At 40.2% G+C, this 25,005-nt stretch overlaps 1 protein-coding gene across 1 annotated transcript in view; it reads left to right on the forward strand.

Annotated features, from left to right (window-relative positions):
- Window positions 1-25,005, forward strand: part of LOC114895931 (regulating synaptic membrane exocytosis protein 1-like) — a 279,515-nt gene that overhangs the window by 64,340 nt on the left and 190,170 nt on the right. Inside the window, exon 4 of the mRNA XM_029223557.1 lies at window positions 1-316. This exon is cut by the window's left edge and continues 13 nt beyond it. Coding sequence (XP_029079390.1) covers window positions 1-316 — 316 coding nt within the window. The remainder of the gene's footprint in view (window positions 317-25,005) is intronic.

Here is a 25,005-nt window from a genome sequence, read left to right on the forward strand (position 1 = left end):
GGCCCGGGCCCCGCCGACGCCCCGGAGCCCAGGGCCCCGGAGCCGCTCCGGAAGCAGAGCCGCCTGGACCCCGGCGCGGCCGTCCTCGTGCGCAAGGCCAAGCGCGAGAAGGTGGAGACCATGCTGCGCAACGACTCGCTCAGCTCCGACCAGTCCGAGTCCGTGCGGCCGTCTCCGCCCAAGCCGCATCGCGCCAAGAGGGGCGGCAAGCGGCGCCAGATGTCGGTGAGCAGCTCGGAGGAGGAGGGCGTGTCCACGCCGGAGTACACGAGCTGCGAGGACGTGGAGCTAGAGAGCGAGAGCGTCAGCGAGAAGGGTGAGCGGCGCCGCGCGGGCTCGGGCGCGTGCGGGGCTGGAAGCGTGGGTGTGGGGATCCCAGGTCAGCGCGCGGAGCTGGGGGCGCGTGTGCCGGGATCAAGGCGCGCGTGCGGGCCTGGAGGAGTGTGTGCCGGGATTCGAAGCGCGAGCGGGGGGCTCGGGGGCGCGTGTGCCGGGATCCGAGGAGCGCGTGCGGGGCTGGGGGCGTGTGTGCCGGGATCCGAGGCGCGCGTGCGGGGCTCGGGGCGTGTGTGCCGGGATCCGAAGCGCTAGCGGGGGCCTCGGGGGCGCGTGTGCTGGGATCCGAGGCGCGTGTGCGGGGCTGGGGGCGTGTGTGCCGCGATCCGAAGCGCGAGCGGGGTGCTCGGGGGCGCGTGTGCCGGGCTGGCAGGTGCGCGCATGCAGGATTTAGAAGCGCGGCTGGTAATGTCCAACAGGGTGACTGTAACTGTATCTAACGCTGCTCTACGGTATATTAGAAACTGCTGAGAAAGTAAATCCTGAAAGTTTTCGTCACAAGAAGAAATTTTTTTGTAAGTGGATGAGGGCCATGGATGTTAAACTTACTGTGGTAGTCAATTTGGCATTCTATGTATGTCAAGTCGTTAGGGGTACACCTTAAACTTCCACGGACCTATGTGTCAATTATGTCTCAATAAAAGTGGGGGAGAAATGTGGGACCTGGAATGCTCCGGCCAGCCTCGCAGCGGATGGAAGGTTGTCCTATATATATATATATATATATATATATATATATATATATATATATATTCGGAAGTGGGATTTAAAAAACGTAATCACGTGTGCCAAATTGGGGTTACAAGAGTTCTTCATGATTTTGGTTGCTGTCATTCTGGGAAATTCAGTACACAGTCTTGTGTTTTTATTATTCGGGGGTGGGTTTATTTGGCTGACAAAAGGACATGTACCTTCTTTTACACTTCAGCGGTGTAATGCTCCAGTCACAGAGGTAGCGTTTTTCAAGTTTCAAATGAATCTTTCTTACAATTTGTAAACAAGTTACAAAGTTTCTATCATGCAGATGTTATATATCGTGTTTTGGTAGTAACTTTGCAGTACAGATTTCATTTTACCTATTACAGTCCAAAAGATTTTGGAACATTTCGTGATGGGCTGACTTTTTTGTTCTGTCTAAACCTGCACTGTACAATACCATAGCTATATGTAGATATTTAAATTCATTAAAATTAAATAAAATTAAAAATTCAATTCCACACTTCCACTAGTGCTCAAGAGCGATCATTCCAGAAAATGCCTTTAAGTGGCACTGGTCTAGAAAATACTTCAATTTAATGTTAAAATCACATGTTTGTTTTGAAGAGTCTCCTCATTTTGCTGCTGTTCCCTTAGATTTAAACTGGCCACAGCAGTAAATTCAGTGGTTGTGGTTTTCGTCTTTGTTGTAGTGCTGGGGTTCTTGGTGTTTTTCTTAACGAATTCATATATTGAGGTGACTGACTATTTTTACAGTTTTTGGCTTGCTTTAGAATCGGTAAATTACACAGTTAATATTATGTTTTATAAAGAGAATCACTTCCTCATCTTCTCTGCCTGCAAACTGCGTGCATGTAGATCCACCATCTCTCCCACCGTTCTGTTCTCTTCTTCTGTCTCTTTCTTTCTATATATATGTGTGTGTGTATATATATATATGTACACACATATATATCCCCCAACAATCTTATACTATATTTGGGAACAATTAAGAAAGCTCACTCTGTGAGCTTCCCTGGGGGCGCAGTGGTTGAGAGTCCGCCTGCCGATGCAGGGGACAGGGGTTCGTGCCCCGGTCCGGGAAGATCCCACATGCTGCGGAGCGGCTGGGCCTGTGAGCTATGGCCGCTGTGCCTGCGCATCCGGAGCCTGTGCTCCGCAATGGGAGAGGCCACAACAGTGAGAGGCCCGCATACCGCAAAAAAAAAAAAAAAACTTTAAAGAAAGCTCACTCTGTCGCTATTATTACTGCAACTCAAGTGGAAATAGCTGTCTTTTGAATGCATGTGTGTCTGGGATGAGTTTGGTTTTTTTCAGCTCGCCTTCTCATCACTGATGTTTATAAATTGCATATGGTCTATAGGTTTTTTAAAAGTCAGATGGTGAGTAGCTTCTTGCTGCCTTTCATGCCTTAGTATTGTTTTGTGAACACATATTTTTTCCCCTTAAGCCGTAAGGTAAGTGTAAAGTAAAAATGTAAGTGGATATGCTTAATGGGTGTGCAGATAACCCCTGATGGGGATGGTATAGGTATAGTTATATATGTGTATTTTCCCACTCCTTAAAGGAAGGGTCTACACCAACTCCTCTTGAATATGTGTAATAAATCACAAGACACATGGAATTAGAATTGAAATTCAAAATTATTCGCGGTAAACAGATTATGAAAGAAACATGACTAGTGGTGTGGGTGAGTGGAGAGATGGGGCTGGGGTGATGTGAAGAGCATACTGCCTCTAGCAGCTGTGTCCCTTTCTTGGGAATTCTCATTCTGGGCACTTGGGTGACCACTTGGGGTTTATACACCTCTGAAGCTGGGGTTCAGTCCTCCCCTCCGGAAACATAGGAGACATCATCTGATACAGACTGCCCTGTTTTCTCTTCATTTATAAATGATCTCATTCTGAATGTCTATGGATGTAGCATAGACGTTTTCCTATTTCAGCCTTCGTTAGAAATTCTACCATCTGTAATATTTACTAATGACTTTATTGCCAAGCCCCACCATTGACAACTAAGGGCTCCCTTGGGGACCAGCCATGATCATCTCCAGCACCCTGTGACCCTGCACAAGTTTTTTAACCTCAGTAAGTCTCCATTTTCTTATTGGCACATTGGAGATAAGAGTTGCTACTTTGTCAGGTTACTGAGTGGTTTGAATGAGCTCATGCATCTATAACAGGATGCTAAGTTAGCATTTTTCCTGTCCTGCAGTGCCTGTGGCATGTCTGCCATAGATCTAATACTGCGGTGAAGCTGAGATCATCACCCACATGTAAATATACAAGGAAGAGGTAAAAGAATCCGTTTTATATCTTACAGGCTCCGGTGAATTTCCCTGATCACTCTTCTTATAGGAAGAGTGATCAGGGAAGAGATGTCTTCCCAGGAGAACGGATGCTGTGCTGTGACCTTCAGGGTCAGGGAAAGTTATCCCCATGGAGTAAATATCAACAGCAGTGGGAGATAAAAGCTGCATTTCACCTATATTCTGTGCATTTGCTTATTCGCTTTCTCAGTTACATGTATAAAGTAAATATTTAACACGTGCCTGGCTCTCTTAATCTGTTTGGGCTGCTATAACAAAAGCCCACAGACCAGGTAGCTTATACACAACAGAACTTTAATTTCTCACAGCCCCAGAGGCTGGGAAGTCTAAGGTCCAGGCTCCAGCATGGTCTTGTTGTGGTGAAGGCCCTCTTCCTGACTCATGAGAAGTCAGCACCTTCTTGCTGTGCCCTCACATGGGGGAAGGGGCTGGGGAGCTCTAGGGGGTCTCTTTTATAAGAGCACTAATCCCATTCATGAGGGCTTCACCCTTGTGACCTAAGCACCTCTCAAAGGCCCCACCTCTTAATGCGATCATTTTAGGGGGGCTTAAGATTTAAACACATGAATTTTGAGGGGACGCAAACATTTAGACCATAGCACTGGCACAAGGCATTTACTTAATATGTGTGTACTATTCTCACCATTTATATTTTTATCCTTATCATTATGCTGAGTTGGTTTGTATGTTTATTAGCAAATGTGGATTTAACACTTTCAGTAGATATACTGATGTTAAAAATAAAGAAATACACTTCATGCCCTTATGGAGCTTACATTCTGTTGAGAGAAATAATAAAGAATAATTACAGGGCTTCCCTGGTGGCGCAGTGGTTAAGAATCCGCCTGCCAATGAAGGGGACACGGTTCGAGCCCTGGTCCGGGAGGATCCCACATGCCGCGGAGCAACTAAGCCTGTGCACCACAACTACTGAACCTGCGCTCTAGAGCCCGTGAGCCACAACTGCTGAGCCCGCGTGCTACAACTACTGAAGCCCACACACCTAGAGCCCATGCTCCACAACAAGAGAAGCCACTGCAATGAGAAGCCCACGCACCGCAAGGAAGAGTAGCCCCCGCTCGCCGCAACTAGAGAAAGCCCATGCGCAGCAACAAAGACCCAACACAGCCAAAAATAAATGAATAAATAAATTTAAAAAAAAGAATAATTACACAATGAAGTACAATTTAATAAATGCCTCAAAGGAATATTCCTTTCAGATATATTGATACACTTTTGCTTTGTGTCCAGACATTCAATTAAAAAGAGAAAAAAAGGTTCCCTGGGCAAATGGCACTGAAAGACAACACAGCATTGCTAGTCAATATGATGCTTCATGTGTAGTGTAATTACACACACACACACACACACACACACACACACACGGATTAACAGTGAGCTCTATCTAGTGGGCTTGTCTAAAACTTGAGGTCAGCTACCACATGTTTCAAAGTGAATGCTGTTTGTTCAATGTTCATACTGCTCTTTCTTTGCCAACTGGGAAAAATTGGGCATTTCTCATTTCTTAGATAGCTGTCTAATATAAATATAATATAAATCTCTCTATATATAATACCTAATATAAATCTCTCTATGCAGAAGAATAACAGTGTACTAAATCTTACTTGTAATAAGATAGCAATTGGATTTACATGAAACGTGTAATAAGATCCATTGGGACAAAGTCTAGTGAAGATCTGTGCCCCTAAGGAAATGAGTCAAGAGGCTTAAGGAGAAAGAAAGAGATGCAGGCAGTGCCGATGTGGATGAGAGAAGGAAGCAGCACCAGTGCTGAAAAGAAGCAGAGCATTGCTGCCTGGATCAGGGGATTAATCCACTTATACTTACAAGGAACTTGAAGTATAAGTCCTTGGAAGAAGAGCCTGGCATTAGATAACAGGATTTCCTTTCCTTTTAATCCTCTCCTTCTTGCTGACTTGGAGTGAATGGGGAAAATACAACCCAAATTAATGTTGCCTTTGAACTTTTAGAGCACTCTGTGAATGGCTCCTGAGGTCAACCTTTATAACAAGGGCTAAATGGTTTGTTTGTAGCAGTCCTTGTAGGAGCATTTGGTACCTGGATGACTGGTAAGAAATGATACCTGCAAGGCTAGCAAACAATGAGTGCTTGATAAGTGAGACTGACAACCCTTAATTACAGGGTTGAATTTTCCTCCAAAGACAAAGACAGTTTCAGGGGACCAGGGCATAGGTTGTGGGCAGTGTGAACTATTCACTGTTAAGTTTGGGTACCTGACAAGTTAAACATTGTGGAATCAGGAACAAAAGCTGAGAACCCTCGCAACAATCAGGTACTAAATTATTTAAATGTAACTAATTCATGCAACACTTTATATTATTCTTTAGTCATTAAACTAAAACTACTGGGAGTTTCCTCTTTGGGCTCCAGCAGTATAATGCCTACTGCTCACATAGTACTTTTTTTTTCTTATAAATTTATTTATTTTATTTATTTATTTTTGGCTGCCTTGGGTCTTCGTTGCTGCATGTGGGCTTTCTCTAGTTGCAGCGAGCAGTGGCTACTCTTCCTTTCAGTGTGCGGGCTTCTCATTGCGGTGGCTTCTCTTGTTGCAGAACACGGGCTCTAGGCGCATGGGCTTCAGTAGTTGTGGCACGCGGGCTCAGTAGTTGTGGCTCACGGGCTCTAGAGCGCAGGCTCAGTAGCTGTGGTGCATGGGCTTAGTTGCTCCGCAGCATGTGGGATCTTCCCGGACCAGGGCTCGAACCGTGTCCCCTTCATTGGCAGGCAGATTCTTAACCACTGTGCCACCAGGGAAGCCCTCACATAGTACTTTTAATTCTACCCAGGAGTTGTTGATTTACTTCTGTTTCTTGAGAGCAGAAAATGCATTTTATATTCTTTTAATGCTCCTAGTGCTTTTTCTTGTAACTTCAAGGGGGTTTGCAATTAAAGAAGGTGGCCATCATTCATGTAGTCAGGTTTTAATTTCTATGTGACATTCCATAAATATTACATGATTTATATGATGTTAAACAAGTTATGTATAAAGATTTGTGACGTTCCAGGCACAGGGTGCTAGAGGTATAGTGATTAAATAAATAAATACAGACATAAACATAGATACATATAGAGACAGCCATGGTTCCTGCCCCCGTGACATTTTTATGGGCTATCCAGAGGACTCTTATTGGGGACTTTACAGACAGGAGACCCCAAGATAAAATCAGGTTCTGTGGTAAGAATTTGGCTACAGGCACTAAAACAATTGTAACCTTTAAACAATTACAACCTAAAAGGGCTTCCTCTTTAAATGGCTGCTGAAACGTAAGCATTTATTTTTCTTACCCCATGAGACCCCAGTGTAGAGGGAAGGAAGTGAAATATGAATAGTTGATTGAAAGAGAAAGTAGCCTGCTTTGGGACAGAGGAGCTTGCCAAGGAGGTGAGAGAGCTGGGGTGGAGAGCAACATCCCTACCCAAGCACAGATATGTTCTGTGCAAGATATTTTTGACATTTAAAATAAAATAATAAATAACTAACTTAAATAATTAAATAATAATGTCATGACCAAAACTCAAAGAGAAAGCTCTGGGTACCCAGACCCATTGCACTGGGCAGAGATATTTGGACAAAATGCAAGACCGTGCATCTGGACTAAAGATAAGACACTTGCCTGCAGGTATGGATTAATCTTAAGCAGGAAGTAAAGTATCGTGATCTGAGACCTTCAAATAATAACTGATATAAAATCTGTAAACTCCTTTGGGTCCAGAAAGAGGCAACCATGAAGATAACCCATAGGGAAGCCCATACAACCCTGGGGATGCCCAAAGGATGAATCCAGACATCAGCTATGAAACATAAGAGGAAATTCAACAACAGTAAACATACCAAGGAAACAGGGAAAAAGCTATAAACTTTTGGAGGTTAAAAAATAAACCAGGTTGTGTACAAAGCAATAAGCGTTAACCTGTCTTTACACTTCTCGTCAGTAATGGATTCTAGACTACAACTGACCAATGCCTTCAAAGTTTGGAGGGAAACCATTCTGAGACTGCTGTTTTATTCACATCTAAATCATCAGTCAACTCACAGTCCTCAGAAAACCTACTTTGCAATCTGCTTATGAGAAAATGATTTAAAGATGTATGCACTCAGGAAAACTGAGAAGAATAGTCATGAAAGTGGGACAAATGAGAAAGAAGAAAGAGTGGAGCTGACCCAGGAATCCAGTGCAAAGAAATCCCCGAATGACACCGTGTGCAGAAAGCAATCTGTCGAAATTAAAACTGGAGATCATTTCCAGGAAGCTCCAAAGAGAATATTGAGGAGAATATCCCGGATTCCAAGAAATATCCAATGACTAATGACTTACATGATGTTATTGACCCGGTAAAGAGAGGCTGTTGCTTTTTCAGCAATAAAGAGGAACAGTCAAAAGCTGAGGGAGAAAAACTGCTAGGAAAAATCATGGTCCAGACATGAAGCAAACAAGAATATGACATCATTTTATTAGTTGATACAGTCCATTTGACTATTAACCTAGGAAATGTTTCCTCTGAGTGAACAGGAAGCCTGACAGTTCATCTGTAGAAATGTCAATTATTGGTTTTTACTTGGTCCTAGAGCATTTACATGTAATAATATTATAAATGCCACTTACTGGTTTTCAATTTTTAGAATAAACCCCCTTCCACATTGAATATATATGTGTGTGTGTGTATAGTTTATATATTTTTGTTTGTTTGTTTGTTTTTACACAATTGAAGATAAATATTTTGTCCATGTTAAAATAAAGGTAAAACTGACAGAGATGAGAGAATCTGGAGAACAGAGAGTGAGAGATAAGTGTATGAATATTCTCATCTAAAATGTTCAAGATCCTGTTCAAATTTTAGGCCAAGAAATAGAGGATTAAGGCCACTTAAAAATAGAAATATATAAGGAGAAATAAAACTATTGGCTTTTGAAAGCAAAACTATATCAACATAACAGTGAGCTAAAGTCTCTTCTTTCATTGGTTTTTACCGTAGATAATATCATAAAATTGGAAATCAATGGATAACATCCCAAATAAAGTGGTCAATGGATAGAGGAAAATTATTTAAAAATTAGAGTGCTTTTCATTAGAACAACTAAGAAAGTCAACGCTTGAAAATAAGCTTGGGAAGTGGAATTGACAGTGTGGGCAGAAAGACCATGAGGGGAAATGAGTTATTGTAGCTACATCGCAAGCCCTTATTTATTCTAATTTTCATCAGGTGCATGTGTGAAGTTGATATCCATTAACATAGGAAAGCAGAACATTGCTGTCTAACATCCCCTTTATTAAGTTGTGAGTAACTAGTTTTGGTGTCTTCTGGGACCTCACGTAATTTTACCCACCAGAACCTCAGAACAGCGGTGGATCTACGTGGAATTCTGACAACCTTGCCTTCTCTTTGACCTTTTATACATTAATCTTTCACTGATTCCTACTGTTGCTGTGGGAGAGAGAGAAATTTAATTCTCCCTTTCAACTACCGAAAGAGCCAGGATTTAGAGTGTTAGATGCTTCGTTTTAGATGCCTTCCAGGGAGTCTGAGAACTAATTTCTTCTTACAGTGGGTACGAAATGGACGTTAGCTGTTTTAATCATCTGTGTAATTTACATCTTAGAAAGATACTGAGGGGACGCAAGTAACTGTGTTGCGGGCTCTGAGCTAGCATGCTAATTCCTAATGCTCTAAGAATATGAGATAAGAAAATTTGGGGAAACATCATGGTGAAGAGCTGGGTTTTTCAGAGTTACAATTTCTGCCTAATATATAAATGACTGGAAAGTCTCCTTGACTCTAAAACAGGAGCTCTGACTAAAAAGAAGTTCTATAAAAAGAAATTAAGTCTGTAAATCTAACCTGATTATATCCAATAATATTTCTCCCAAATTAATCCATGGCTAGAAATATTAGTCATTTAGTTACATCTGAAAGAGATTTCTATTCTGAAATCAGGAGACACTCAGTTAAATCTGGGTTACATCTCCTTTTCAAAACTAATCATACAAATTTGACATGTATGCTTACAATTTTAAAAGTGGAGTGTTTGAATGGATGTACAATTGAAGGACATTTTGAGGGGAAACATTTGCGCTTCAAAGTGCGTTTAGAAAAAGATTTGATATTGAAGATTTCAGTGCCACCTACTTTCTCTCATAAGTTTGTGCTTCAACATCCTTTTAAAATGCAGAATCATACTTCCGTGTTTGTGACCCAGTTTTTGCAGTGAATGAAAATGTTGTCCTTACTTTGGGTTCAATTTCACAGCATAACCGAATGTTAGGCCTGAGGGAGACTTCGGAAACAAACAAAGAATCTCCCCTTTCACACACTGCTGAACAGAGAAGGGAACATGGGGGGTGTTGAGTCACTGGATTCCCTGCCCCTGCCGCCATTTTCCGTTTGCAGCTGGGAGAGCTTGGAATGCATCTTGGCCCCATACCATCCCACCAGACCTCTGAGAACGAACACTTCGTCAGTCCTGCTGCTGTCCTGTCCTCAGTTGAGGCCCAGCCCTAGCAATCTGGTTTCTGGTGTATTCCAGAGACCAGGCCCCTGGTTTGTGCCTAGTTTTGGTTCCTAGATCCACGTCCCTGGATGCTTGTGGCTGAGTCCAATTCTGTTGCCGGAGTCCCTCTGGAACTAACACTTGGCCCTCACCGATCCCGTCCAGGAATTAGGAGCTGGATCCCTGGATGCTGACTCCCTGATCCTGACTGCCGGATGGGAAATCCAGATGTTACCTTGTGTATCATTCTTCTTCCTATGTTACGGGGCATCTGACTCAGTAATTACTGCTGTTCTGCATTGAATAGTTAACTGCCCTCTTGAATAGTTAATGGCCCTCTTCTTTGAGTGTCTCGTTCTACCTCCTAAGCTGAACTTCTGCATTTGGATCTTTTTAAAAGCACCTGTTCCATACCAAGGGACAGATCTAATTTTAATTCCGGTAAACTCTTCTGTGGCTGATGTGTACACAGTAAGATTGTATCAGTTTCCTAGGGCTGCTGTAACAAGGCGCCACAGACTGGGTGGTCTAAACTACAGAAATTTGCTTTCTCCCCGTTCTGGAGGCTGGGACTGCAGCATCTAAGTGTCGGCAGTGTTGGTTCCTTCTGAGGGCCATGGAAGGACCTGTCTAGGCCTCTCTCCTTGGCTTGTGCTTGGCTGTCTTCTTCCTGAGTCTTCACGTTGTCTTTTCTCTGTGTGTTTCCACGTTTCCTCTTCTTACTGAGGACAGCAGGCATGTTGGATTAGGGGCCATCCTAGTGAAATCCTTTTAAACTGATTATCTCTTTAAAGATCCTATCTCCAAGTATGGTTGCACTCTGAGGTACTGGGGGTGAGGACTTCAACATATGAATTCTGGCAGAACACAATTCCGTTCATATTAATAGTATTCGCAGGAGGGAAGAGACCAAGGCCTCCGCCTGTTTGTGTTCATACTAATGAACATGGTAAATACTCCTGTTTGGGGTTTGTCTCCATTGGTTTTCATCTGTGGAAAGTATAAGATCATCAAGAATCTTACTGGGTAGTTACGTTATGAAGAGGATTGCTGTCCGAGATCAGGAAGACACAGATAGTTTGAGGCACTGCCAGAGACTAGACCCCTTGGGCATGTTTCTTAACCTTGGTAAGCCTCAAGTTCATCCTTTTAGGAACTTGGAGTGAATAACTATACACATTCTCTGGAGTCCTCGTAAAGATTAAATGAGGTGATGGGTACGGCTCTGTGTCCCTGATACACAGCAAGCGCTCAATAAGTGTTTCTATTTCTGTGGCACCAAATAGGATATATAGATAACACATGTTACAGGAACTAGGGAGAAAGCTGGGATGCTGAGGCTTCGTGTTGGAGCTGGGGAAGAATTTGGCAGGAAGAACAGATGTGGCATTTGAGTCAGAGAGATAGGCCTGAGCAATGAGAGATGGGGAGACACCCACTTCTGGCAGCAGGAAGCTTCCCGACCTGTGGAAGGAAAGAGCCCAGAGGCCACCGATCAAGAGGACAGCTTTGATCCCAGTTTTAAGGACTGGATTACCTTGGGCAACAGAATGAGAGGGATAGAGCATATCAGTGATCCTCAACCTTGGATGCACTTTAGAATCTCCTGGAGGGCTTAGAGGTGATCATAGTAAGTGAAGTAAGTCAGACAGAGAAAGACAAATACCATCTAATGTCACTTATATGAGGAATCTAAAATATGACACAAATGAACTTACAAAACAGAAACAGACTCACAGACATAGAGAACAGACTTGTGGTTGCCAAAGGGGAGGGGAGCTGGGGGAGGGAAGGATTGGGAGGTTGGGATTAGCAGACGCAAACTATTATATATGGGGTGGATAAACAACAAGGTCCTACTATAGAGCACAGGGAACTATATCCAGCCTCCTGGGATAAACCACAGTGGAAAATAATAGAAAAAAGGATATATATATATGTATAACTGAGTTTCTTGGCTGTATAGCAGAAATTAACACAACATTGTAAATCATCTATACTTCAATTTAAAAAAAGTGTTGAGGCAGCACCAAAAGGGAGCCTGATTTGGTCAGTGAGCAGTCAGGCCCTGATTTATTTTAGTGCATGTGGCTGAATCGAGAACTGTAGGATTATAATCATTTGAGGAGCTTCATAAACAAGATGCTAATGTTCAGGCCCCAAGCCCAGAGCTCCTGATCTGATGGTTCTGGCCTGAGGCCCAGGAGTCATCATTGTTGTTTTTAGCATCTGTTTGGTGATTCCAACATGAGGTCAAGGTTATGACGACAGGGCCTCATCGTCTTCAAGGACCTTACCAAGTCTCAGACCTGACCCTTCATACATTATGAAGTGCTGGTTCTTCCATGAAAGTTGTTATTTTGTATCACATGAGCATCCCATGAAAAAAAAATTGCTTATTTATACAGGGACACGTTTGACTGGAAAAAGCATCCAGAATGACTCAACGTATGTTTAGGGGATGGAATAAAGAGTTGGCCGTTTCCCACCCAGGTAGAGCTGACCCTGGAACAACATGGGTTTGAATTGTAGGTCCACCTGTACGTGGATTTCTTTCACTAAATGCACACTGCCGTGCTACACGACCCGGGGAATCCAGGATGTTTAGTTTATAAAATATAACTGCATCTCAAAGAATGTCTTGGCAGGATAAACACTTTATGCTCAATATGGGTAAATATTTCTTATTATAATAGTGTGTATTATACACAAATTGCAAGCCAGATCAATTTCCAGGAAAAGAGGCACTGGTTAAAGGAATGCTGTGTAAAAATTATGTTCTATATTCTTGTATTTATGACATAAAATGTTTGTGATAGTTAAGAGAGAGGCATTGCTAGTTGTATGTATACTATATGGTATGTTTTTGAAAAAAATGTTTACATAATATGTGTAAAGGAAACTGAAAGGATGTACATCAAAGTGTTGAGTATACTTATATCTGGACCATAAACAGCACACATTCTTTATGTTTCCTTTTGTCTTCTTTGTGTTTTTAAACTCCTACTGTAAACATATTCCTTTGTTTTAGCTTAATTTGAGTTTTCTGGTTACCATTCATTCCTTTGCTTTGCTTTTTCTCTTCATGCCTTCTATTAGATTGATCAGGTGGTTTTATGTGCTTTTTCACTTATTTTAGAGTGTAGGGCATTATACATTCCTTTGGTATTCTTTTTTTTTTAGGTGTTGGGGGTAGGAGTTTATTAATTAATTTATTTATTTTTGCTGTGTTGGGTCTTCGTTTCTGTGCAAGGGCTTTCTCTAGTTGTGGCAAGCGGGGGCCACTCTTCATCGCGGTGCGCGGGCCTCTCACTATCGCACCCTCTCTTGTAGCGGAGCACAGGCTCCAGACTCGCAGGCTCAGTAGTTGTGGCTCACGGGCCTAGCTGCTCCGCGGCATGTGGGATCCTCCCAGACCAGGGCTTGAACCCGTGTCCCCTGCATTAGCAGGCAGATTCTCAACTACTGCGCCACCAGGGAAGCCCTTTCTTTGGTATTCTTTAATGTAAAGCTGAGCTCTTCAGTGCAATACTTAGTTTTATAATTTGTTAGCGAAACTCTAAAATTAAATTGTTATCCCTGTGAAAGAAGACCTTAGCAAGCTTTAACATTCCTCTAAATTTACTGTTTTTTCCACTGTCTATGTTATTGTTATCTAGAATAGGTTCAGGTTGTCTTTACACATTCGTATAAGTAGATAATACTTACGTAAATTTACCAATGTGTTTAACATGTTTAACTGATTTCATGTTCACCGTTACATTTTACATCTCACTTTTCTTTCCACCTTCATTTTTCTTCTTGTCAGAGCATATCTTTAATTTATTCTTCCAGTGAGAGTCTGGGGGTGGTAAAATACCATTAGTTTGTTATCATTCCTTTCAGGACATCCTAGTAATGTGTTCAGCATAGGCTTTTTCTCTTCCATAGAGATAAGAGATAGTAAAAATACTATTTATTTTTTTGGAATAAATATTTTATTATTTTACAGAAGAGAAGGTGTGTTTTATTGTGACCTGAAGCACATATATCATTTTTTAAGAAGACAATTTTTTAATTAATTGAGGGAGGACTAAACAAACGAAAAATACTGTGGCCCTTAATCATAGTATAAAACAAAGAAAATGCTTGCCTTTTGTGATTTGGTTGGAAATTCAATTGAAGTAGAACTTAGGGAACCTTGTATTCTTAGAAATCACTGGTTCTGATATGTTTTGTTTTGTTTAGTTCATAAAAAGGTTTGAAAAGTTCTTCTAACAAAAACAGAAAAAAGGGAAACAAATGGGATAAAAATAAATAGAAAGGGAAATTAGGTCTTGTATTAATGAGGTAAAACTGTAAGTTATATAGCATTTAATTAATTAGCTTGTGCATCATGTAAATAATCTTCCACCTCTCCTTCACAATGTGCTTTCTTTAATAACTTGCTGTTTGAAGTCTTGTCATTTCTAACATTTCTACTCATCCCTTTGAATTAGTTGTTTTCTTTTTTGTTTTTTTTTTACCTGTCAGTTTGAGGATTTGGGTAAAACTTGCCTGATAGAGTGATGTTTTGGGGATTTCTTTAAAATTTAATTTTATTTACTTTTTTATACAGCAGGTTCTTTTTAGCCATCCATTTTATACACATCAATATACACAGGTCAGTCCCAATCTCCCAATTCATCACACCACTACCACCCCCCCCCACCACTTCCCCCGCTTGGTGTCCATACGTTTTCTACATCTGTGTCTCAATTTCTGTCCTGCAAACCGGTTCATCTGTACCATTTTTCTAGGTTCCACATATATGTGTTAACATATGACATCTGTTTTTCTCTTTCTGACTTACTTCACTCTGTATGACAGTCTCTAAATCCATCCACATCTCTACAAATGACCCAATTTTGTTCTTTCTTATGGCTGAGTAATATTCCATTGTATATGTAGCACATCTTCTTTATCCATTTGGTTGTCGATGGGCATTTAGGTTGCTTCCATGACCTGGCTGTTGTAAAGAGTGCTGCAATGAACAATGGGTTGCATGTGTCTTTTTGAGTTACAGTTTTCTCTGGGTATATGCCCAGTAGTGGGATTGCTGGGTCATATGGTAATTCTATTTTTAGTTTTTTAAGGAACCTCCATACTGTTCTCCGTAGTGGCTGTATCAATTTACATTTCCACCTGCCAAAGCAACAGGGTTCCCTTTTCTCCACACCCTCTTCAGCATTTGTTGCTTGTAGATTTTCTGATGATGCCCATTCTAACTGGTGTGAGGTGATACCTCCTTGTAGTTTTGATTTGCAATTCTCTAATAATTAGTGATGTTGAGCAGCTTTTCATGTGCTTCTTGACCATCTGTATGTCTTCTTTGGAGAAATGTCTATTTAGGTCTTTTGCCCATTTTCGGATTGGGTTGTTTGTTTCTTTAATATTGAGCTGCATGAGCTGTTTATGTATTTTGGAGATTAATCCTTTGTCCGTTGATTCATTTGCAAATATTTTCTCCCATTTTGAGCGTTGTCTTTTCATCTTGTTTATGGTTTCCTTTGCTGTGCAAAAGCTTTTAAATTTCATTAGGTCCCATTTGTTTATTTTTCTTTTTCTTTTCATTACTCTAGGAGGTGGATCAAAAAATATCTTGCTGTGATTTATGTCAAAGAGTGTTCTTCCTATGTTTTCCTCTAAGAGTTTTATAATCCGGTCTTACATTTAAGTCTCTAGTCCATTTTGAGTTTATTTTTGTGTATGGTGTTAGAGAGTGTTCTAATTTCATTCTTTTACATGTAGCTGTCCAGTTTTCCCAGCACCACTTATTGAAGAGACTGCCTTTTCTCTATTGTATATCCTTGCCTCCTTTGTCCTAGATTAGTTGACCATAGGTGTGTGGGTTTAGCTCTGGGCTTCCTATTTTGTTCCATGGATCTATGTTTTTGTTTTTGTGCCAGTATCATAATGTCTTGATTACTGTACCTTTGTAGTATAGTCTGAAATCAGGGAGTCTGATTCCTCCAGCTCCGTTTTTTTCCCTCAAGATTGCTTTGGCTATTCGGGGTCTTTTGTGTCTCCATACAAATTTTAAGATTTTTTTTGTTCTACTTCTGTAAAAAATGCCATTGGTAATTTGATAGGGATTGCATTGAATCTGTAGATTGCTTTGGGTAGTATAGTCATTTTCACAATATTGATTCTTCCAATCCAAGAACATGGTATATCTCTCCATCTGTTGGTATCATCTTTAATTTCTTTCATCAGTGTCATATAGTTTTCTGTATACAGGTCTTTTGTCTACCTAGGTAGGTTTATTCCTAGGTATATTATTCTTTTTGCTGCAATGGTAAATGGGAATATTTCCATAATTTCTCTTTCAGATTTTTCATCATTGATGTATAGGAATGCAAGAGATTTCTGTGCATTAATTTTGTTTCCTACAACTTTACCAATTTCATTGGTTAGCTCTAGTAGTTTTCTGGTGGCATCTTTAGGATTCTCTATGTATAGTATCATGTCATCTGGAAACAGTGACAGTTTTACTTCTTCTTTTCCAATTTGTATTCCTTTTATTTCTTTTTCTTCCCTGATTGCCGTGGCTAGGACTTCCAAAACTATGTTGAATAATAGCAGTGAAAGTGGACATCCTTGTGTTGTTCCTGATCTTAGAGGAAATGCTTTCAGTTTTTCACCATTGAGAATAATGTTTGCTGTGGGTTTGTCGTATATGGCCTTTATTAGGTTGACGTGGCTTCCCTCTATGCCCACTTTCTGGAGAGTTTTTATCATAAATGGATGTTGAATTTTGTCAAAAGCTTTTTCTACATCTACTGAGATGATCATATGGTTTTTATTCTTCAATTTGTTAATATGGTGTATCACATTGACTGATTTGTGTATATTGAAGAATCCTTGCATCCCTGAAATAAATCCCACTTGATCATGGTGTATGATCCTTTTAATGTGTTATTGGATTCTGTTTACTAGTATTTTGTTGATGATTTTTGCATCTATATTCATCAGTGATATTGGTCTATAATTTTCTTTTTTTGTAGTATCTTTGTCTGGTTTTGGTATCAGGGTGATGGTGGCCTCATAGAATGAGTTTGGGAGTGTTCCTTCCTCTGCAATTTTTTGGAACAGTTTGAGAAGGATGGGTGTTAGGTCTTCTCTAAATGTTTGATAGAATTCACCTGTGAAGCCATCTGGTCCTGGACTTTTGTTTGTGGGAAGATACTTAATCACAGTTTCAATTTCATTACTTGTGATTGGTCTGTTCATATTTTCTATTTCTTCCTGGCTCAGTCTTTGGAGGTTATACCTTTCTAAGAATTTGTCCATTTCTTCCAGGTTGTCCATTTTATTGGCATAGAGTTGCTTGTAGTAGTCTCTTAGGATGCTTTGTATTTCTGTGGTGTCTGTTGTAACTTCTCCTTTTTCATTTCTAATTTTATTTATTTGAGTCCTCTCCCTCTTTTTCTTAATGAGTCTGACTAATGGTTTATCAATTTTATCTTCTCATAGAACCAGCTTTTAGTTTTATTGATCTTTGCTATTGTTTTCTTTGTTTCTATTTCTTTTATTTCTGCTCTGATCTTCATGATTTCTCTGCTTCTGCTAACTTTGGGTTTTCTTTGTTCTTCTTTCTCTAGTTCCTTTAGATGTAAGGTTAGATTGTTTATTTGAGATGTTTCTTGTTTCTTGAGGTAGGCTTGTATTGCTATAAACTTCCCTCTTAGAAGTGCTTTTGCTGTGTCCCATAGGTTTAGGATCATCGTGTTTTCGTTGTCATTTGTCTCTAGGTATTTTTTGATTTCCTCTTTGATTTCTTCAGTGATCACTTGGTTATTTAGTAACATATTGTTTAGCCTCCATGTGTTTGTGTTTTTAACATTTTATTTCCCATGTAATTGATTTCTAATCTCATAGCATTGTAGTCAGAAAAGATGCTTGATATGATTTCAGTTTTCTTGAATTTACTGAGGCTTGATTTGTGACCCAAGATGTGATCTATCCTGGAGAATGTTCCATGTGCACTTGAGAAGAAAGTGTAATCTGCTGTTTTTGGATGGAATGTCCTATAAATATCAATTAAATCTATCTGGTCTATCGTGTCATTTAAAGCTTGTGTTTCCTTATTAATTTTCTGTTTGGATGATCTGTCCATTGGTGTAAGTGAGGTGTTAAAGTCCCCCACTATTATTGTATCACTGTCGATTTCCCGTTTTATAGCTGTTAGCAGTTGCCTTATGTATGGAGGTGCTCTTATGTTGGATGCATATATATTTATAATTGTTATATCTCCTTCTTGGATTGATCCCTTGATCATTATGTAGTGTCATTCCTTGTCTCTTGTAACATTCTTTATTTTAAAATCTATTTTATCTGATATGAGTATCACTACTCCAGCTTTCTTTTGATTTCCATTTGTATGGAATATCTTTTTCTATCCCCTCACTTTCAGTCTGTATGTGTCCCTAGGTCTGAAGTGGGTTTCTTATAGACAGCATATATATTGGTCTTGCTTTTGTATCCATTCAGTGAGCCTGTGTCTTTTGGTTGGAGCATTTAATCCATTCACGTTTAAGGTAATTATTGATATGTATGTTCCTATGACCATTTTCTTAATTGTTTTTGGTTTGTTTTTGTAGGTCCTTTTCTTCCCTTGTGTTTCCCACTTAGAGAAGTTCCTTTAGCATTTGTTGTAGAGTTGGTTTGGTGGTGCTGAATTCTCTTAGCTTTTGCTTGTCTGTAAAGCTTTTGATTTCTCCATCGAATCTGAATGAGATCCTTGCTGGGTAGAGTAATCTTGGTTGTAGGTTTTTCCCTTTCATCACTTTAAATATATCATGCCACTCCCTTCTGGCTTGTAGAGTTTCTGCTGAGAAATCAGCTGTTAACCATATGGGAATTCCCTTGTATGTTATTTGTCGTTTTTCCCTTGCTGCTTTCAATAATTTTTCTGTGTCTTTAATTTTTGCCAGTTTGATTACTATGTGTCTCGGCATGTTTCTCCTTGGGTTTATCCTGTATGGGACTCTCTGTGCCTCCTGGACTTGGGTGGCTATTTCCTTTCCCATGTTAGGGAAGTTTTCAACTATAATCTCTTCAAATATTTTCTCGGGTCCTTTCTCTCTCTCTTCTCCTTCTGGGACCCCCTATAATGTGATGTTGTTGTGTTTAATGTTGTCCCAGTGGTCTCTTAGGCTGTCTTCCTTTGTTTTCATTCTTTTTTCTTTATTCTCTTCTGCAGCAGTGAATTCCACCATTCTGTCTTCCAGGTCACTTATCCGTTCTTCTCCCTCAGTTATTCTGCTATTGATTCCTTCTAGTGTATTTTTCATTTCCGTTATTGTATTGTTCATCTCTGTTTGTTCTTTAATTCTTCTAGGTCTTTGTTAAACATTTCTTGCACCTTCTCGATCTTTGCCTCCATTCTTTCTCCGACTCCTGGATCATCTTCACTATCATTATTCTGAATTCTTTTTCTGGAAGGTTGCGTATCTCCACTTCGTTTAGTTGTTTTTCTGGGGTTTTATCTTGTTCCTTCATCTGGTACATAGCCCTCTGCCTTTTCATCTTGTCTGTCTTTCTTTGAATATGGTTTTTGTTCCCCAAGCTGCAGGGTTGTAGTTCTTCTTGCTTCTGCTGTCTGCCCTCTGGTGGATGAGACTATCTCGATTTAGTTGTTTTCTTAGTGGAGAAATAACTCACGTCCATGACTGCAGGAATCTATGTATTTGGGCCATAGGTTAATAGAAAAAACTATCATTATTCACCAGATAGCATTGCTTGAATTGTAGTTCTATAAAGACAAATAAATATATCCCCTTAATGGATTTTGAACTTACCAATCAGATTTTAAACGGCCATCATAGCAAAGTGAAAACGCCAAGTAGCACACCATTTGAAACTATTTCCAGTTTATAGTTACAAAGTTGCCTAAGCTAAAGGAAATTAAAAACAAATAGAGCCAATTTCCACTGCCAAAAACCTATAAATGGTGGATCTAGATAACATTTATTTAGCAAGGCATCACTGAATTTGCATAAAAGAGAAACATCCAAATGCCAGAAATGAAACTAGAAAACCATATACGTCAGAACATGGGGCGATGCTTCAGCAAGGCCTCTGGTTGAATGAAACCTCATGGTGCCTGGGGCTTTGCGCAGCCTGAGGCTGTGAGGGGCAGTGCTGCCATGCACGAGGCAGGCAATTGGAACTGGCATCTCTGCACGAGGCCATGACCCTCCGAGAGCTTCCCCCACAATGAAAACAAAAATAATATGAAACTTCACACAGCTCGGGTAAATGAGGAACCTTGTTTTTGTCTGAACCCTGGGTGAAAAAAACAGTAAATCTCTTGTAAGAAATTGAAATCACATTTTTCTGTTCCTAAGGTAGATTTTGTAGACTGAATTGATATTGCTTACATTGTGATTTAATCTCAAGGCAAGAAATTAACATTATATTTGGTCCTTGGTCAGTGATATCTTCAAGCTCAAAAGACTTCCATTCCTTTATAATCAATGGCTTAAGTTCCAAAGAATAGACAGGTGCTAAGAAATGGCCCTCAGGGCTTCCCTGGTGGCACAGTGGTTGAGAGTCCGCCTGCCAATGCAGGGAACGCAGGTTCGTGCCCCGGTCCGGGAGGATCCCACATGCCACGGAGCGGCTGGGCCCGTGAACCATGGCCGCTGAGCCTGCGCGTCCGGAGCCTGTGCTCCGCAACGGGAGAGGCCACAACAGTGAGAGGCCGGCGTACTGCAAAAAAAAAAAAAAAAAGGAAATGGCACCCAGAGAACCAATGTTTGGGCTTTATCAATTGGATTTCTTTTTCTTTTGACGTGTTTTCTGTGTTTTACAGAGCAGGGCAGTAATGGCTGAAGCATTTATGCCAGGCTTTAGGCTGAAATGGTCAACTTCTGATTATCCTTTAAAATATCTCAGCACCAAGAAAAGCACTCAATTTCACTTCATTTTATTTGATGAATGTATGTTATTGGAGTATAGTTGATTTACAATGTTGTGTTAATTCTTGCTGTACAGCAAAGTGATTCAGTTATACACATATGTACATTCTTTTTCACATGCTTTTCCCTTATGGTTTATCACAGGGTATTGAATAGAGTTCCCTGTGCTCTACAGCAGGACCTTGTTGTTGATCCATCCTTTGTATGATACTTTGCATCTGCTAACCCCAGACTCCCACTCCATCCCCCTCCCCCCTCCCCCTCGGCAATCACATGTCTGTGAGTCTGTTTCTGTTTCGTAGGTAAGTTCATTTATGTCATATTTTAGATTCTGCATATAAGCAGTATCATATGGTATTTGTCTTTGTCTGACTTATTGCACGTAGTATGATCATCTCTAGGGCCATCCATGTTGCAGCAAACGGCATTAGCACTCAGTTTCCACTTGTCCTACTTTGCTGGGTCTCCTCTAGGAAATGTGTAGCATCAGTCAGAGGGTATGAATTGAGGAAACATTCTGTGGTGGGTGAGTTGGGCTTACAAAGTAATCACCGCCCATAACAGTGATTTACCTTTTCGTTCTCTCTTGACTCTCCCTTTCATAACCCAGTCATCTTTTCCCCTCATCTCCCTAAAGAGATCCTCCCTGAAATGTTCCCACCGCACCCTGGCCCATATCCTGCCACTAGCTGACATTTTGGCATATTTGCTATTCCGATCCCCTTTATTCTATGCCCGGATAAAGGTATGGATCATGGTCTGGGAGGCCTAGGACCGCCAGCTTAGAAGACGACACAGATCAAGGAAAGCTGTGTGACCAGTTCTCCCTGGGAGATCCCTTTCACACACACACTGTGAGACAGAACAGCAACTTTCCTAGGGGACCTGTATTCATTTATACAGCAAATGGTTTCATTAGAACAACTTGAAAACAATGATTCTCATGTCTGTATTTCAGAATTTCAGGGTGATTTGAAGTCCAAAATATACTTGATAGCATCACATTCTTTGAGTGTTTTTCTACCTTTTAAACTTTCTCAGGCTGGACAGTTTATAGACAGAGTTGCTTCTCGAATCCAACATATCCTTGTGGGAAAACTATAAATCCTGATAGGTTGCAACCTTATGACTCAGGAAGTGGCAAGTGTGAAAGAAGCTCTCAAGCCTGGAAAAAAATGAGTTAGATATATTATTTCCCCAAATCCTAACATTTTATTCATTCTCATGTCTTTAGAACTAACCTTGCCTGCCGTAATGCTACTGTTATCCCCACAAAGACCCCTAGTTGTATTTTGAATGTTGCTTTATTGATTTATTATATATACAATTAGGATTTCCCAGAAGATGTCATTTGAACTTTGTGTTTTGTTTTGTTTGTTTTATTGTAACTTAGAATCCCCCAGAAGATTTTTTTCAGTGTGGTATGTAGATCTCAGTAAATGGGAGACCTTGATACAGTAGTATATCCATGTGGATCAGGAAGGGAGGGTGTCTGAGCTGGGGCTTCATGACAGCAGAGTCACAGTCATCCCAGTGACAGAGCAGGACATGGGACAGTGACTGTCACTACAGAAACTGCCCGAAAGGTCTACGTGGTCCTGAACATCAACTCTGAATCTACAAAATGGAATCCAATACTTACCTCCCTTGCTTTTTGCTTAGGGTGTCTTAACAAATCAAAATAAACAGTATTAATAACATAGCATTTCTCCAACTAGTGTTTCTGCAAAGCAGTGAGAGGTTTAGTAAGTGTGATGCCAAAAATAAGTGTTTGTGTTCAAATATCAGTACGTTTGGCCAGTGCTAACTTTGGCTACAAATTTCCTTCACGTAGGACTTCTCACCACCTTTCATGGATGCAGTGCGTCCTGAATACATTTAATCAGGGTCACTTTCATTGTGCACCATCTGTTAACATTTCCATAAACTGTTGTTCTGAGGTCAAGGCATGGAGCAATGCCAGAGCCTCATGAAGGACCTCAGCCTGTAGCATCCTGTGCCTTTTAACTGGTGTAGCTTCATTGGTCTCAATCACAAACCACCAAGAGCACAGTCTTCTACTAATACTAGGGGAACGTTAGTTTCCAAATTTAAAGATGTGTGATCTAAAGCAAGATTAGCTTCAATTATTATTGTTATTCAGATTCTTCCTCTGCCACTGATGAGATGTGTCACTTATATGTAAGCCTCAGTTTCCTCCTTTGTAATATGTGAAGAATAGTAGCATTCAACCTTCAAGGCAGAGACGTGGCTTAGCTTTCTTCTCTTTACTTTAGTGCTTAGTATACTCAATGTTCAGAATTGTTGCTGGATGAAAGAAATTATGGATGCATGCATGCAAGGATCAGTGCAACTTGCAAAGAATAACAAGATAAAGTCCAGCATAGACTCTCCTTTTAAGACCTACAGGGAAATGAAAAACAATGAAGAGGTCCGTGTGGATTGGATTTAGTCAATGGAACTATCTCAGAGCATGAACTTGTGTTTATGGTATAAACTTTCATGGAGAATGTACTCTGCTACTGGTAAAGATTAAGAGCCTTGATTTTACTAAGAGGATATGGGGTTTACACATGTATAGACCGGCAGACAATATATTTATCCTCTTCTGCCCAAAGTTTGTCCTGCTGTTGATCCTTAAGTGCCGATGCATTAAAACAATACAGCGTGGCTCACAAAACAGGTAAAAGCAGTAGAGGGAGTGGCAAGGTGTTATTTCCACCTGGATGGTCTTCCGTCTGTAGCCCCATAGAGAAGTAGATGCTTTACCTACATCCCATCAGGAGTTTGCAATGTAGTTTATAACTTCATTATTTAAAATTACTCAGTATATTTGTCTACATGGAAGCATACCTTGCTTTTTCTATAAGATATAATTGTGAGCAGTCGAGGACATTACATGGACAAGTCTGTTGGGAAATAAGATATACATTTACTGTGCAGTATTTCAGTGCTACTTTCCTTAATACGCTAGTATTATATAGAACTTAGAAATTCAATACATATCGATTATTACTTCAGAGTGTGCTAGTAAGAGATATGGATTTTAAATCAGATATTTTTTTTTGAATTAATACTAGGACTGTGGAGGAAAAAAAACACCTGATTTCTGGAGTACTATATGGGATTAATATTTCAACATTAACAATATTGGCATTTGATTGTAATAATTTTTACCTCTATTTTCTACCTGTTGTATTAGTACTGAAGTTTAATTTGAATATGAAAGCTTGGTGAAGTGGAAGTACTGGGTTGATGATGTGGGAGTTTAGTTTCCAGGACAGACCAGTCTTGGTATTTACTTCTTATCTGTTTCCATAAATGGTTGATTTTCTTGTAATGCTCTCCATCCTGGTCGCCTCTCAGATTTGTTTTACAACCCATGAACATGCTTTAGGAAATATGAAATACCTGCATATACATTACTTTTACAATTTACAGCATTATCTCTATTGAAATCCAAAAAAGTAATGATTACCTGCACATTTGTATGCTTAAATTAAAGTTATGTGTACCTCTTGTTTTCGTTATGGTAGAGGAAAATATAATCCCTTAATTCCTTTTTTTCCCATAAAGTAGGAGTTTGCATCTTATCTAAAAGAAGGTATAGCTCTTCATAGTCTGGAAATGTTGTACCCTGTCACATATAGTAGGAAAAAAATCCCAGAGCCATATATATATGTGTGTGTGTGTGTGTGTGTGTGTGTGTGTGTATATATATGTATACAAATATATATATATGTATTTGCCTCTGCTAGGAAAATAAAGCAATAGGAAGAGGGAATCTACCTTTAAAAGTTTATGTAATAGGAGGAAAATATTATATAAAGAATATATAATATGCACAAAAATAGCCTAACCTCAAATATTTCTTCAGGAAGAAACAAAACATTTTTTTCTTCACAAATCAGAGCTGTAATAATAAGGAATGCTCTTACTTAATTGATTTTAACAGTACTGCACAAAAGCAGAAGAGTTATGCTTTAAGAAGTCATCCTATGGGCTAATGGCCATTTGGTTGTCATAAAAGTCCTTTATTTAGCCCTCTCCACAAATAAGCGCACAGCAGGAGAAAGGACACTAGCTAGAGTGACTGGGGGATAAGTAAACAGAAGGAATGGCTGGGAGCAGTGTCATCTGGCAGAGAG

This window comes from Monodon monoceros, unplaced genomic scaffold (assembly GCF_005190385.1).
Source record: "Monodon monoceros isolate NGI ecotype Baffin Bay Population unplaced genomic scaffold, NGI_Narwhal_1 Super_Scaffold_15, whole genome shotgun sequence".
Classification (NCBI taxonomy): domain Eukaryota; kingdom Metazoa; phylum Chordata; class Mammalia; order Artiodactyla; family Monodontidae; genus Monodon; species Monodon monoceros.